This window comes from Sturnus vulgaris, chromosome 1 (assembly GCF_052056855.1).
Source record: "Sturnus vulgaris isolate bStuVul1 chromosome 1, bStuVul1.hap1, whole genome shotgun sequence".
NCBI classification, from domain to species: domain Eukaryota; kingdom Metazoa; phylum Chordata; class Aves; order Passeriformes; family Sturnidae; genus Sturnus; species Sturnus vulgaris.
Window position 1 is genome coordinate 59,807,019 of NC_142243.1, and position 16,739 is coordinate 59,823,757.

Here is a 16,739-nt window from a genome sequence, read left to right on the forward strand (position 1 = left end):
ACCGTGAGTGAGAGAAAAAGCAAACATCCAGGTCTGTAAAGCAAATGGAGAGAGAAGGAAAAGAAAAATCTTTCAAGTCTTTAGTTATCAAATATTTTCAAGAACTTCACGATTTTGTATGGGAATGATTAACATTAATCTGGATTCTCAGATTAAAAAGGTTCTTTGAACCTTCCCTCTTGCTAAGTCTGTTTTACTTCCTGAGTGCTTGTTTGATTAAAATTTAAGCCAGTAGAAGAGAATATTTGCTTATTAAAGCCCTGCTAGTACTAAAGGTTTTTTTATAAGTATAGATTTAGGCTGTGATCAGTCCTAGAGCAGCTGCACAGGGAAAGAGACAGTATAAAAATACGTATTCTGCAATTTCTGTGCAGTTCTCTGACGTTACTGCCAGCTTTCTGCTCATCATACCTGTCTTAAGGAAGGACAGGACACAGACAGAGTTCCTTGTTTATCAAGAGTATTGCAAATATGGTGGGGTTTTTGTGTTTTAGGGGTTGTTTTTGTTTTTTTATCTTTCTGGAAGTACAAAAGAGAGGCATAGAAAACAATGTGCTTTTAAAACTCCTTTTTCTTTATTATGCATTTAAGGAGCTCTGAAGGGCCTGTCTTAGTCAGTTCCTAAAAATTTGATTTTTAAGCAGTCAGTAAGGAGTGTGAAGTCTTATAGTCAGTATTCAGTAGCTTTAAGGTCGGATCTATTTTGAGATTTCAGTGATCAATAGGAACTTAATTGATTCAATTTGCAAAGTTGTCATTTCTTGCAACTTGATAGATCCAGGTTATTTGGACTGTAATGGCTAGGTAGGGTCATGTGCCTATGAGGCAGCTAAAATACCTATAGTATGATGAAAAGAGGAAATTTTGCATTTTTAAATAGACTTGGGGGAAAAAGACTCTAATCAATGTTTGCTTGCTGCTTTATCACAATGGAATGAAAAAATACGTGTTCAGCTTTTAGTAGTTGGTATGAAAGCAAAAAGGGTCATTCTCCACACTCTTGTATTGTATAAGTAGATGAATGACATGTGCTTGAAGTGGCTGTTAGACCATGGTATGGAGACATGATGCCTAGAGGACCTGATACAATCTTTGCCTTGTTTATGGAGCTGCTGTAATTATGTCTACGAAAAAGCTACCTTTTATGTACCTCATAAAATAGAAAAAAATTGCATGTAAAAGGGAAATTCTGATCTGGAAAAAATTAACAATAAATAAATACTTCAAATGCTCTCTGTTTTTCTATGCAAATAAATACTTTGTTTTAGTTTTGCTTATATAACACGTGATATTGGAAAAGTAAAATAATATTAAACAAAATCAAAGAAAAACGTCTTTGTAAAAATTTCGTTCTCAAGACTCAAACACAATACTCTAAGATTGTCAGAGCTTTTATTCAAGGCTGTTTTTTTTTCCAAAAACCCTTTATAATACAACTAATTAATTTCTCAAATATGCTGATATTTGAGAATCCTGTATTTTGACAGAACTCAATATGACTCAAGAGAAGGGGCTTAAAGAACGGGCATTTCTGTGACTTGATACCATGAATTACAGAAAGAAGTGAATAACGAACCCATGAGTTCTGCAAGAGAAATCACTGAAGTGCTGGCCCGGCCCCTCTGACACACTCCTGTCACTTACCAGGGCTTTGTTATGGGGCTGCGGACGGGAGCAGGGGACACACACTGGCCTTCACATCCATCTGCACTTTGCCTCCTTTGGCCTGGGGGACAACACGGACTCACCTGGGCTGTTCCAGAGCATTCCTGAAGCAGATCCTCTGCTCTGCAATACCTGTAGGGAAAACAAGACAGCGCCAATGCACGCACCCACTCCGGGTACAGAAACAGCGCTTAGTTTTGTGGATAAAGTTATGCTCCACGGTGCAAATGGATTTTCTCTCTTCTCTTTTTTTTTTTTTTTCCAAGCATTTAACTGTTTTTGTATTGAACTGATGTGAAATTACATGAGCTTGGATAATGTGAATAATGCATGAGATTTAAGACAAACGCATGAAAGGAGCTTATTTTTCATGTCAAACAATTTTTTATTTTTTATGGTACAAATTAAAAGTGACAGATCTGAAGCTGTTAAGAAATACACAAAGTGCAGCTTTACTGACCATACAGATATTGCTCTAGATTAAGTACAGTTTTTGTCAGTTTTTTTTATTTTTTATTTTTTTTCATGTTAAGCAACCTGTGCAGATAAATCAGCTTTGGTTTCAAAGTCAGAGTAGTAAGGAGCTTTTAAATATCCAGTTTGTTTTCTTGGTCACAAGTCCACCATATCCACTCCTTTTTTAATTATTAATATTTTTTAACAACACAATACAGTCCATGTTGTACTGCCATCTTTCCCCCTGCATGCTCCATGCATGGAAAAACAGATCTCTTTGCAGTGCTTCATTAGTGACCCTGGTGACCATTCTGTAGATTATAGCACATAGGACAAAAATTAATAATAATAGGAATAATAATAATTAATAATAATAATAGTAATAATATCACTTTTTAACAATAAATAAACAAATGTGCCCCACATAGTCTCAAGTTGGAAACAAGCAAATCACATGACAAAAAGCTCATTACAAAATGTTTTCCAAACAGATTTTACAGTCAAACATTGACATGGAAATCAATTTCCTCTCTTATCTTCTTATTTGAATGTTGGTCAATAACTGGGTACAAGTAGAGTGCTGAGGTAAAACACTGATGAACAGTTTTATTTTTGTATTTCTTTTAAATAGTAACAGTTTAGTATTGCGAGATTGTCAGCAACATTTAGCCATATCTATACAATGTGCATATACCTACATACATTGAGCTTTGGTCCAGCATTGAGAAGACGAGCAAAGGCATTTTACATATTTCTTTTTGGTTATAGCTTGAGTTCTTTGATACGCCTCTACTTGTTCCTTCCTAGCTCCTTTTTGCTTCCTTGTTCTCTCCCTTTTTTTCTTTTTTTTCTCCTTTTTTTTTTTTTTGGCTTTTTTTTTTCTTTTTTTTCAGTAATAATGTAAAGAAATTGGAACCATTTGAATGCATTTGATTTCTTCAACTGTCCAAAATAGCTTTTTAGTGAAAAACATAAAAACACAAAATTAGAAGAGTAAGTGAATCCTTGGTTCATTATTCAAATAATAATATTTTATATATATATATATATATTTAAAAAAAACCAATTATCAACAAAGTGGAAAACCATTAAACCTTCACATATGACCAAAGAGACTTTTTTTCATTTGCTGGTAGCAATCTATCTTTTAGTCACATGCAAAATTAAAAGGTACTCAAATGCTATCAATACAATGAAATTGTTTACAAATGGAAACCAGTTGTTGCCAGTAACAAAACAAAACAAAATATTTATGGCCCTCCCAAAGATGAATGACTTACATATAATTTATCTTCCTAAGAATCTGTTCAGGCACCGTTTATGCCTCGTAGCAAAAATTTGTTTATAAAAAAATTAATATGAGAAGCATTACAACACTTTATAAATAATTTACAAAACATAATACAAAATTAGAAAACTGTAAAAAAAATCACTGCACATGAATGATTTTAAGACTGCGGGATGAACATTACTTTTTCTTCCATGCTGGCAATTTATATTTATTTTACATTTTCACTGTCCTAGTTATATCCTTCCGATATGTACTTTGGAACAGAAAAGAGCTTATGTAACTGCTGCCAGCATATTTTTAAACATTTAGCATCTTTCATACAGTGTTTAGTTAACTATTTTTCTTGGGGGATTTTTCTTCACAGAATTTAGAGCAGTCCCTGGGAGAATTGGAAATTCAGTTCTGAGGCAAAGAATGGTTGATGGTTTTGTTCCCAGGCTGTTGATGGTGGTGATGGAGTGGGGGAGGGTATGGCCTTAAGGATGACTGAACATGTAATTGTGTATGTGGCATTAATGACTGGGCAATTAGGAGTGTTCTGGAGACATGGGTAGGATTTCAGGAGTGACTACTTCCAAATATAATTTATTCATCCTTGCTTTCCTGTTGGCTTCTGTATGGCGATCTGATTGTTAGGTAGATTGAACTGTGGTGACAACTTTAGGCCTGCTTGGTACAGACAACATAGATATTTCTGAGGATATAGGTATAGAGAGGGTAAAAAGAAAACCTGGAGGGGCAGATGTTGCTGTGACACTCTCTAATTTACATGCTCACCTCGGATAAAGCATCTATTTTGTCCCTCACAATTTGCCTGTGGTTAATGAGGTGCTTTTTCCCCCAGCAGTTATTTTTATATAAACAGTTGAAAAAGAGTCAATAACAATTGTCACTCTCCTCCTCATAAAAGCAAGACTGAAAATATCCTTAAAAATACCCTGCTGAAGCTTAAAGTCTAAAATGCATTTGCTGGACATGAGCCCATCCTGGAGTGCTGCATCCTCAGTGTGCTCCAACACTGACCTTTGAGAGTGCTCACATTTAGAAGCAGCTTCTGGTCCAGATGATGGTCTCTGAAATCTTAAAGCTCCACCAACCATGCAATAAATACCCCACTTTACAAGGCAAATCCCATTAATAAAATACTGAGGGCCAGATTCAAAGCCTAATGAAATCAGTGAAAGTCTATTTCTTTCACTAAGTTTTGGATATAGTCTGGAGTTTTTGAAAACTCTTCAAGAAGAGAGGTGTTATTTGAAGACTCCAGCACTTCAGGAACTTCCTTCCACATCCTAGGCAGACCACCAAAAATCCAGCACAACCATTCTGAGGTCAAGGAATGCAATCAGGGGTTATACCAGCAGAATTTTGCCATCTCTGCAGTGAGCTGAACCAATTATTTGACGTTATCTTTTGGGAAGACCTGATCAATATGCAGCTTCTACCCCAATGGTGGGCTGAATCCCAAAGGCTTGAGCATAACTGGGCAGAAGATGAAGATTGCAGATGACCTTCACAGGTCAGACCAAACCCCATCAAGAACCTGCAACACCTTTCTCTGTCTCTGAGCCTTGGCATGCTTGTAGGTCCAATGACCACAGTATTTTAGCAGATGCTTTTCCAATCAGAAATGAAGCCACAGAGATAAACTGTCTTTAAAGAAAAATCAGTTCACCTGAATCCTATTGCAGGTGATCCACCTTATATTATCAAGGGACATTCAGTGGTTTTCCCTAGGTCCCAATTGCTTAGTCTAGCCACTGGCCACAGCAAACACCTGCAGAAGCACATTCTCCTACTAAAGGAGCCAACAGGGCAAGCATCAATATGACATTAAAAAAGCGCCAGAAGGAGTAAAGCACTACTGTCAAAATTGTCCATAGTGATGTAATGACCAAAACATCCTCATCACTTCTCAGCCTGTCCATTTGTTCTCGTCAGAAACTCAAGAAATTTCTTTGTCTAGCAGGCTTTGGAGAGAAATTGCTTCAAATGGAACCATAATATAGATGCAGTACTGTACCAAGTGTGCAGTTTATATTTATACTACAAAATGAGTTTTGGTAACCTCTCCAGGTTCATGGCCAAAGGACAGAGAAATCTCAAGCTACACATTCGACAAAAAGCACAATGTTCAGTGTGGGCTTGACAGTCCATCAGACATAATCCTAATCCTTCTTTGTCCTCATTGCATTTCAGCATATAAAAGTGTTCAGATATCACTTTTTTTTTATAATTTCTTCAAATAGTTCTGGGTCTGGGGGGCTTGGGGAAGGGGTGGAGAATGAGCTGGAAGGGAAGAGGCAGCAAATAGAATCAGGAAAAAAAACCAGAAAAAGAAATGCAAACCAAGACATATACCCTTAGAAGAGAAATACCAAACCCCACATATCACGATAAAAAGTAATTATTTTTGGCACCCAAACATTAGGCGATTGTAAAACTGTTGACTAAAAGAAAAGAAAATGAGGTGACTTCTATGGAATGGCTTTGTACACACCTGCAGGAGGTACAAACAAGGATGAGAGAAATTAATCCTGTATTCCTCTTTGCAAAATACAAATGTAAAAATTCGTAACACAATTTTACACTCGTAAAAGAGTAGACTAACAATCTAGTTTGCAATGCCATGTTTCTGACTTTGGTTAATAGTTTTCATAGTGAATCAGCACTTGATACCTGAAAGGCTACGATCACTCCTCCAGGTGGCAGGCTTGTATTCTCTTTTAAACAGATAAAAGTTTTTTTCTTTTTTTCTTTTTTTTTTTTTGTTGTTTGTTTTGTTTTTCCTTAAAATGTGTTCATATTTTCATAATATACAGAAAAATTAAGCAGTTATTTGGTTTACTTTAAGTCCATTTAAAAAAACTGGCTTTTTCGGTTTTTTTGGGAACTAATTCTACCACACACACTCCAAGTGTTGTGTATTTTTTTTTGTTTTGTTTTGTTGTTATTTTTCTTAAATAGGAAAACCCACGGACATTTATAAACTGTTCTGTCCTTCTTGTAGTTTTCTCAGTCTTTTACTTACAAGGGTGATGAATAGGTATTTTCACAGAGTTCAAATGGACACATTTCAGTTGGTGTGAGTTTTTGTTCTGTGTGATTTGGCTTTGTTTTGCTTTGCTTTTAGGAGTTTTCTTCCAGCGAGTCTGTTAAAGGCTCCATAGGAACTGCCGTGGCGGGCTCGTGCTGTTTCAAACGTTTAATTGTGTTCTTCAGTGCTTGCCTCTTATTGCAGAACCAAACTCTAACTACTTCCCGGTCATAGTTCAGTTTCTCTGCAATCTCTGTCATTTCTTGCCCAGAGGGATGCGTGTTCTTCTCAAAGTGGGCATTCAAGATTTCAAGGGCCTGTGGCGTGAATGAGGTACGCCTCTTGCGCTTTTTGGATGGTTCGCTCCCAATAAACTCGGTAAGGTTCTGCATCCCTGCTCGATGGCGGGCCTCAGCCTCAGCCATCCACCGCTCAAGCACCGGCTTTATCTTCTGGGCACTTTTAGGGGTGATGTCCAGCTTTTCAAACCTGGCAGGATACAAAAGGCCAGGGTTCAGTTTGGCTGTCAGACTGCTAGCTATAGTGTTCTCTTGGGCTTCCTGTGGTAGGAAAAAGTGGCTTCTCAGGATGGTGTGTCTGAGGGAAAATTGAGAAAGAAGAGTCTTACACTGATGCTCTGCCAGGGTGGGACTTCCTGCCTGACTGACTAATTGACTGGCAGAGGTAATTTACAGTAGATTATGAAAACTGTCAGGTATATCTATACATAGATATATAGATATATATATATATATAGCTAGAGATTTAAGCTAACACAAAATGAGCACTACAACAAAATTCTAAGTACACTAAATAATACAGGTTAAGAATCACATTTTCGTATTTCTGATGATCTTCAAAACCCTTGAGACTAAGTCTAATTACAGGAAATGATATCAAAGGCATTGCTTTTATCATCTTGTTTTTGTGCTTAATCCTTTTGTTATCCCTCCCATCCCATGTTATCCAAACATCACAGCTTTAATAACAAAAACCAATGGCAAATACTAGCCTCTGAATATCAGGTTTCATTTCCATTTTTCAGCAATTTTCACTGTTTGTAAGTTAATGCTATATCCCTTTTCTGGGTTGGAAAAAAAATTCCCATAGCCACGGTGGTGTTCAGCTGAAACAGCTGGACACTTTGCAATTATCTTGCTGTCCCCACAATGTGCAAAGACAGACCTCATGTTTTCCAGATGAAACCCAGCATAACAGTCTACTAATATGCTGTGGCACCAAGCTGAGCTTATTGTGGGATTGCTGCAAACTGTACCAGAATGATATCATTTCCTGTAAATGAGGTCTTCTATATATCATTTTGCCATCAAAAGTCTTTTGCCAAACCAGATTTTACAAGCATTATAAAACATCTGGAAAAGCAGTCACACAAAGCTTTAATCCTTTCAAAAACAAGCAGAAAAGCAGAGTTCACGTTTCAGTTCTTATAAGTATTTGTTTTTTTCATTTACTGAGTTTATTGCCTTTTGCTACACATTAAAAAAGTCTTAACCCAAGTCCTTTGGTGCCATCCATTTGTGTTTTTCCACTTTGCTCTGTCCACTCTGCACGTTGTGGTATTTAATGCTGCAGAAAGGCAACAATTACTGGATGTCACTGCTGTGCTCTCCAGCCCAGGTGGTGCTGAAGCATCACCCTCACCACTAATCACAGAGTGCTCTGGAGATGAGAGGAACTTTTATGCAAAGAAACTTGGTGGCTGGAGCTGGCCATTTTTAGTGTCTCCATTCAGCATGTGGAGGCAGCAAAAAATATCCCAGCAAGAAACAAAGCACTCCTTACAAACAAAGAATGAGACAAAGAATAATTTCAGATAACAGCACTCCAAAGGATTTGAAACTGGTGCCTGACATCTTTATGAGGTATTGACTGCAAGGTGTCATTCCTTGGTGTCCAGTGATATTTAAGGCTGAAGGATATACTTTAGATTGTATTGCCTCAAATCAAAGAAAATGCTGCTATTTGCATTCAGAACATTTCAAGGGGGTATATTGCTCATATAACCTGCATAGGCCACCAGGAGATTCTACTTTTCTATTTGAGTTGGTTGTTCAATCTGCTTGCCTTATTGTTCCTTCCATTGACCTGGAGTTCATACATACTGAACCTCCTTTGTTACAAGTGAAAAAAAAGTTAAATCTACTATTTCTGAGGAACACATGCTGCCACTGAAGCAGCTTAACAAAAAATGCAATGTCATAGCATGTAATTACACCCTGAAATGGTGTCCATCTGAGGCTGGCAAAGGAAATTAAGAAAACTGTAATCTCGCAAGTATTTGGGACAAGCTCTTGCACTCAATCTCATGTTCTGAGCAACTTGTCCCTTCAAGGAGCCCTCTGTAAAAGGTCTCACCATCCCCAGTGCTTTCTCAAAGTGTGAGGTAGATGGAAGAAATGAGAAGACAGCAAACTAGGCAAAAGTAAAGGAAACTACAACGTGTCACTTTAAAGTATAGCACGACAAACAGCAGCTTAAGGCTACAAAAAAATTGTCAGTTGCTAAAAACTCCACCCATTTTAAGCATTCTTCACCAAGTGACCACAAAGAAATAAAGAAAAAACCCAACAAATTAATCCTTAGCAATAGGGAGTGATAGCTTTCATATCATTGGCATTGTTTGTGAGTGTTGTTACTGCAGGACATGTTTGGTATAACGACATACAAGTCTTGAAACAAATTTCCCAGCAGTAGTATCCTTGTATAGACTGAATAAAGGTTATTTTCTACAGGGAGGTATCTTATAAGAAAAAACAGTAGGGGAGACCATAGAAGTGAGAGGATCCTATGGAGCTTTTTGTATTTAACAACAATCAATGGGTTTTATGGAAAATCATTGAGCAAAATGTGAGCTGCAAGCACACTACCCCATACTGATGTTATTTATAACCTTAGTCTTTAACTGCAGGAAAAGTACACTTCCATTCTATGGGGAATACATTAAAAGTATAAAGAGCAGATAAAAAGACAGAGCATTTCATGGATCACCAAGAACAAAATCCACTTAAATGAGCTTAGAGTTGGTTTCTTGGCTTTCACTGATGGAGAAGGACTATAAGGCATTGCCCAAGAGGAAAAAGCTGTTACCTAAGTGTGTTTGTTACCTCATGCATAAACATGGGATTACTGTAACACACATACATGCATATAAGGTGTTTGCTTCTACTTTAACTCTGTCAAGACTGCATTATTATTTCTTATGATCAGGACAGATTTCTGCTTCTGCTTTGCATACATGGGTTTGTCTGGGTTTTTTTTCGGTAAATATTTGGGTGATAAAAGATGAATAGCTGCTGGTTTGCAAGATAGCAGGAAGGCTATTTTTTTCCCTTCTGTGTTGCCTAGGTAAATCATCATTAACATCCTGTATGTGAAGTGCTAACCACAGTAATACAGGTTTTAACTTAGCAGGGATGCAGCCATGAAATATTTGTTCAGTAACCCTATCTGTAGAAAATGGCACAGTATGAAGAGGGTCAGCTGGTGCTTATCCAGCATCAGCAGGAACTCCAACTCATCTACAGAATTAAGGCGCTATGCCAGGAGCATTGTTTCTCATTTGTTTAGAAAAGGAGGGGAAAAAAAGAGACCAAAATTACTCTAAAGATACACAGTAAGAACAATTTGTATGTCAGATAACAACATTATCGGCTAATTTAAATATCAGGTTAAAAAAAACACTCTAAAGTTATGAGACTCAAACACAAGCATGCTCCTTACAATAAGGTGGATCATTATTAAGGACAAAGAGAGATGAGGAGTTTATGATGTAACTTGTTACCTGCAGATGGCAGACTGGCTATAGGCTGGGCCTTCGGTGGCGCTTAGGGCTTGGCCAACTTGAGTCTGTGTCAGGCCAAGGGACAGGCGCCGGATTTTAAAAGCTTTGGCAAATTCTCGTATTTCTTCCAGATTTACCCCATCCACCTCTCCAGTGGCTGTCTGAGGATCTGTTGAGATATTTTTTAGTCATGTCAGTTCTTTGCATCACATATCAGTGGGATAGGCTTACAGCCATTTTCATTGTCAAGACTTTCAAGTTCAACTTTTTAAATACTGACCCCTTTCTCTTCTTCCCCAAACAGAAACAGACTTGCCTTGTCAGGTGTGCTCAGATTGCTAAGATGCTGACTGGGCTGCAGTTGTCTGCCGGTGGAAGATTTTCAAAGATATGCCTTTGCTGAACTTCTGACAAAGGCCAGCTCACCTCAGAGGGAGGGTGTGCCTGGGCTCCTCGATGCCATTTATGCCTTGCAAAGTCTTCTCTGGATTGAGGAATCGTGTTCCCTTTTTATCACATAGCTCAATGGTTGGTGTAAATATATTTATTTCCAGTCTGTGGGGAGGGCTATATATATATATATATATATGTATGAGCTGCTTGGATTTTTAACTTGAAACCAAGTCTTTATGCTCTATCTAAAGTTAATGCAAAATAAGGAGATTCACAACTATTTCTTCCCTTTTACACAATACCCAACCTAAACTGCCGCATGAATGTCAAAAATAACCCAGCAAATAAACAAGCCTAAAAAATTCCGCCTTTGAAACCCCCTTAATTTAAAATTTGTCTTTTAAAATACGCCCTTCTGAGAAGCAGCCTTTCAAGTTTTTTATTTTGCCTCCCATCAGGTCGATAATCAAGGAGCAGCAACACTGGTTTTGGATAGTAATGCTGCACAGTTTTTTTGTACTTTTACATTAGCCCCTCAGAAGATAATGCTTATGATGCTGTGAGAATAAATCTGTCCTTCCTCTCTATAGCAGTTTACTGACACAGAAGCCTTTGTCCCTGAAAGGGCACATAATAAAGCATGTCTACCACAGAAAAGCTCCTTTGGAGCTGGATAACTCGGTCAATTTAGGACTTATCAAGGGAAATGACACAACAGCTGGAGAATGGAACTTCCCCCCCCTCCCAAGCTACTGATCCCTGACTAAATGAAAGTGTTTGCCAAGTCAGAGACAGCATGGGACTGGGATGGCAGAAGATTTCAAAGTGTTGTGCAATCCTGCATGTAGTGAAGCCATTCTCCCAGTGAGACATCTCTATTGTTCTTCACCTTATTGCTCAGACTCCGAGGTGAAAAGTTTGCAGCACAATAACCCCCTCAATTTCTGTAAATGCAAGCAGTTGTCCAAGGACAGTGCTGGACTACATTACCATTCTGAACCCTGCATGAGTATGGCTCCTGCTAGTATGGCTCTAGTGAGGGCTTGTCAGCATTATAGTTGAAATGCTTTTATTTTCAGGGCTTTATAAGCCTGGTGCAAAATTTCCTTGTGATGGAAACATCCTATGAAAAATTATTTTTGTCCAATAGTAGACAGAAGGAAAAGGTTTTCTGATATATAAATTTACTCTTGAGTGTAAGAAGCACAAATGGCAACGATATTTTAAAAATTCTTGTGTATGCAACCAGGGATCCCTGGTTGAACTATGCATACAGATAAACATGCACATAGGCTGAACCTTGTTTCAATGATACTCCACACTCAGAACCATCTCTGCTGTTCTCACTGTTGTCCTTGTGGTCACCTGCACACCCATGCACTCATTCAGTACAAAGCTAGGGTGCATATTGTTTGCTTTAGGAGTAAGTGCTATGACAGTGGCCACAGAGGTTTATAAAGTAATTGCCTTTAGAAGCATGAAATTTTCCTGCTTATACCATATAGCCTATCTAGCATGCCAGTTCTGAATTTCAGAGACGCAGAATGGAGCTGCAGACTTATCTGCCCTGTAGTCTCTGTACTAAATATCATAAATGATACTGGCCTCAAACACTCCCCTGAGTAAAGTACACCAAAATGGTGACTTTCCTCACCTCTTTCCTTCTGTTGCTTTAAGGCCTCTGACTGAGGCTGTTAGGAATGTAACAAAGGACAATTCAGGTGTTCCCAGAGAACTTCCAAAGTAGCAAACTACGACACCTGCCACCTGCAATCCTCCCCAACTCCTGTTAGGAATAAAAAGTGAAGTGAGAAAACTAATTGTAGAGAAATTATTGTGAAATTCTGCCAAGTTCTGCTGGATCTAGAATGATCTGGCACTGTTGCAACAGTGAGCATCATGGAACGACTGTTCCTGCCTGCGGCACTTGGATGAGGGAAATATTAGGCTGAGCTCTCCTTGAGATGAGAAAACAACTGTGATGCCCTTCAGTAATATGGGAGTAGAATGTAGCATACAGTGGAATATCTGTCGAGAAAAAGGCTTCATTCTTTCATAGCATCTTTGGCAACAGGATAAGTACTAACAGATGGACTGAAACACTGAAATGTTTTACCTTGAACACTAGGGAAAATAGCAGTTGTGCGAAATTGGAACAACTACTTTGGGTGTGGTTCAAAGCCCTTTGAAATCCACAGATCTTGTCCTCTGTCACCTCTCCAAAACACACATAGTGCTATGAAGACCACTCTATTGACATCATCATTTGTCTGTTTTACTCTATTGCATTAAAATGCCATCAGTACAATCTTAGACTGTGTGGTCTAAATATGCACATAGATAGACACACATATATGCACATATATCTAAATATATAAACATATTCAAAGAGATTATGGACTTTGTTTAACAAGTTCTGAGCTTTCAGAACAGTTGAACATATAGTGTACTTCACATTTTAGGAAGAGTAGCTTAATTAAGACAGTAAATAAGCTGGTTCTTTTTCAATTAAGTGGATATCCCCGGGAAGGCTGCCCAATGCCAACAGGAAAATAGAGAACACCAAACCCATTGGGTGTTTGGGATCCACAGTAATGGATTTCAAGACTCCAAGTTTACATTATTGCATGAGAAAACTGGCTGCCTACGAAACTGCTGGGTGCTGGAGAAAGGTCAGAGGGCTGTCTAGGACCATTTCAGAGGGTATGGGAAGAAACAAAACAGACAAACCTCCCTTTTCAACAAAAAGTAAGACAGTTAAAATTCCACCAGTTGTCCTGGTGGATGGTGAAGATAGACGAGCAGTGCGGAATAAATTAAATCCACAGACTCTCCTGCATTGAAATCTGTTTTTTCCTACTGAAGGGAATACTTCTCCCACTTTTGAATTCTCAAAATCCTGTGTGAGTTTGTTGTTGAGTGAAAATATGCTGTGATTTTAATAGTTAGGGGAAAGAGCTGCTACAGAGAAATCAGTGCACCCTGAAGGAGGAACGAAATTTCTGTTGCACAGAGTTCTGCCACGGGAGGGATTACAGGGGGATGATTTCCCCAGTCAGACAGGAGGAGAAATAGCTGGCTGAGAAGGTCCAATGGAAAGTAAATTGGATAAGAAAGGCAGGACAAAACATTGATAATGGAAAATGGAGTGGAGCTCAGGGGAAAAAAAAGAAGAATAATTTGTTTATGGGAGGCATTTTAATTTCATAGTAACAGATGACAGTAAAATGAATTTGGGAGAAAGAAAGGAACTTCATGGAGACACAAGTCTCAGAGCACAAGGGGAAACTAGTGATTTCCACAAAGAGAACATATGGTGGAAAAGTTAAAGAAATGAGCAGAGTGATGCATTTCAGAAGAGGAAAGTGAAATGGAAAAAAGGAAGGAATAAAGATGTAGAGTTGAATGAAGAGGAAAACAAAGAAGACAAAAGAGAATACAAAGTGTATCAGACAATACAAAGAGAAGGGACAGGAAGAGTAGAGATTAATCTTTCAATCATTGCATAGACAGAACTCACTTTAAAATATTTTTTATTTGGAAATAACTGTTATGTTTTGTCTCCAAAATAATTAGCACTTGTTGCTCGTTAGGGATGAAGGGGTGATGATGAGAGAAAAAGGAAAAGCTACAAAGAAGACAACAACATAAAGGGAAAAATGGACAGGAAATAAAAAAGGAAAGAAAAATTAAAAATAAAAAGTAAGGAAACTTCTTTGAAATTAAGAAACATGTTAAAGAAAAAAAAAGCAAAGTCATACAGAAAATATTACTAGAAGGAAAAGTAAAAGTAATAGAGTTCTTATGACTTTCTCATTGTACTTCAATAATTTCTCTGATGTGAAGCAACATCTTGTAGAAGAGTTACTCTCTTTGCAGTCAGTGTACAGAAGCTTCCCCCAAGTAATTATTTGGTGAAATTAGGATGCTCTATGCAATTTGATTAACTGAACAAGTGGCTAAATGTGACCATTTTTACATGAACTTTGCTGTATTCAGCAACTATTTCTGGATACAGCAAATCTCTGCCAAGGGACTCAGCTCCAGGACCTCTGCCAGAGGTCTGGACACCAGTTTCATAAGGAATCAAGAAAAGGAAACATTATTCCTTCCTCAGGAAGAATAAAGAAATAAAATCAGGAGGCCACAAGTTGTTTCATGCTGCCTTTATGCCTAAGATCTTCTCTCAGGAACACTGACCCATTGCCTGTCTCATCCCACTAAAAGACTTTAAATGGACTTTCAGACACTGGATTTCAATTTTTGGCCTTTCCTACAAAGCTCTGCAGCCAGTGTGGGGCCGGGATGCTAAGAAGGCCACAGGCTTGACAAAGAGGTGCTCTTGCCCTTCAGGGATCTCTCTCTAGAAACTGAACAGATTCTGTGAATAAGGCAAACAAGCATCACTTTCTGTCTACATCCTCATCTGCAGCCACAGTTTTGTGCAAATGGCTTTTCAGTCACATGAAACAATTTTCAAACTCATGAAGGTCCTTTAATACTATTTTTCCAAACAGTATCACCGGTTTATCACTGTGAAGGAAAAGCTATAAAGAATCCCGTCTGATTTTTCATGTTTCATGACACAGGTGATTTGATCTTTCCTTATTGAACTGATCATACTTTCCTCTTTCTTGCAGGCTCTTTCCACATTACTAGAAGACAGTAGGTAACTCTCCTGTGCCCTGCAACGCTGTCCCTGATGTGGCAGATCAAGCAGGCTTAGGCATGCAGTGCTAGCTCCAGTTTTTATGGCTACATGCACTCAGGAGTATGCTGGACAGCCTTTCAGGATATTTGAGATGACTGGTTTGCTTTATTTGTGTAAGGTTACCATGTAAAAGGCAGAAGTGAGTTGATCTCCCCCTCATTCTGTTAGTCTTGAATAGCAGAGACTGGATGAACTTGGAAGCATAAACTCAAAACAGCTCCACAAGTTTTTTGTTTATGTTTAGCTTGGAATTTTTTTCAGGAGATCTCCATCAATAACATTTTCTTTTGGAATGCTCTTAAGGTCTGAATTCCAGTCAGGTAACTTCCAAGTGCAACTCCTTCATCAGTTTGATTGTATGAAAAGTTTCCTATGCCTGTAGCTCTTTTTGATAGGACTGCAGTAAAGACAGGGAGACTGGCTTGATGCTCTTCTTTGTGATCACTTTTCACACTCCTCTGATGGCTGCTGGGGAGCATGAGAGTGACATTACCAGGATTTGGATTCAGAGGGGGAAAAATTTACCTTGAGTCTAAATAAAAAATATATGATAGAAGAAAAAAACCAAACTTGAAGATTATTTTTAAAGAGAAGGGATTAGAGTTTGGAGTGGAGGGAGAGTGGGCCTGACTGTGCAAAGTAGTACTGTTCACTGTGTTAGAGGAAAGAAAAAGATGAAAAAGAGGTGGCACTGGTGCTGAAACAATATAAAGGAGGACAGAAACGACCTAACAAAAAGACTGGTAAAAGGGTACAGATATGGGCTGGAGACAGTGACTAAGTGGCAACTGAAATGGGAAGAGAAGTTGGGTAAGGATGGACTGTAAGGAAAGGACTGCAGGGAGAAAACTAGAGGAACAAAAGCATGGAGGCAAAGGGAGAGTGGATTGTGTGGAGAACAGTGTGAAGAATTAATGGGACTAGACCAAAACAAGTAGTGGATGGAGTCAAGACTGAGAGGATCAAATAAAAGTTCTATGATCATTAATGTATCTCCCAGTTGCCCAAATTGATACTCCTGTGCCTCATACTCCTCCACTCTCAGCCAAATCCATAAGCACAGCATGCTTATTTTAGAGCAGAACCAACAGGATGATAACAGAATTATCAGCTTTTCCAACCATTCAGCACATCTCCTATTTCCAACTATGAACATAAAGATTATCTCACCATATGACTGTTTTATGTTATTATTCTGCTTTTGAAACAACCTTGAAATTTATCCATGCAAAAAATGAAGCTAAAGGAACATCCTTAGAGCTGTACAAATTAACATTCAGAAGCTACAAAATGGTGGAGTTACAGCAGCCCACAACACAGTGTACCACAGTCTTTGAGCCCTGGATTATCAGTTCTTTTTCATGTGCCTCATTCAGTGCACAGG

The 16,739-nt window shown here is 38.3% G+C and overlaps 1 protein-coding gene across 4 annotated transcripts in view; it reads right to left on the reverse strand.

The window, feature by feature from the left end:
- The window catches only part of POU6F2 (POU class 6 homeobox 2), a 324,363-nt gene that overhangs the window by 12,276 nt on the left and 295,348 nt on the right, over positions 1-16,739 (reverse strand). For 2 of the 4 annotated variants that reach the window (XM_088167808.1, XM_088167819.1), the window contains exons 9-10: positions 10,252-10,420; positions 2,726-7,046 (exon numbers count right to left, since the gene is read on the reverse strand). In XM_088167808.1, coding sequence (XP_088023934.1) covers positions 6,542-7,046; positions 10,252-10,420 — 674 coding nt within the window. In that variant the 3' untranslated portion in view covers positions 2,726-6,541. Of the gene's footprint in view, positions 1-1,644; positions 1,798-2,725; positions 7,047-10,251; positions 10,421-16,739 lie in introns of those variants that run through there. The other 2 variants (XM_088167824.1, XM_088167813.1) reach the window with 2 other exon arrangements.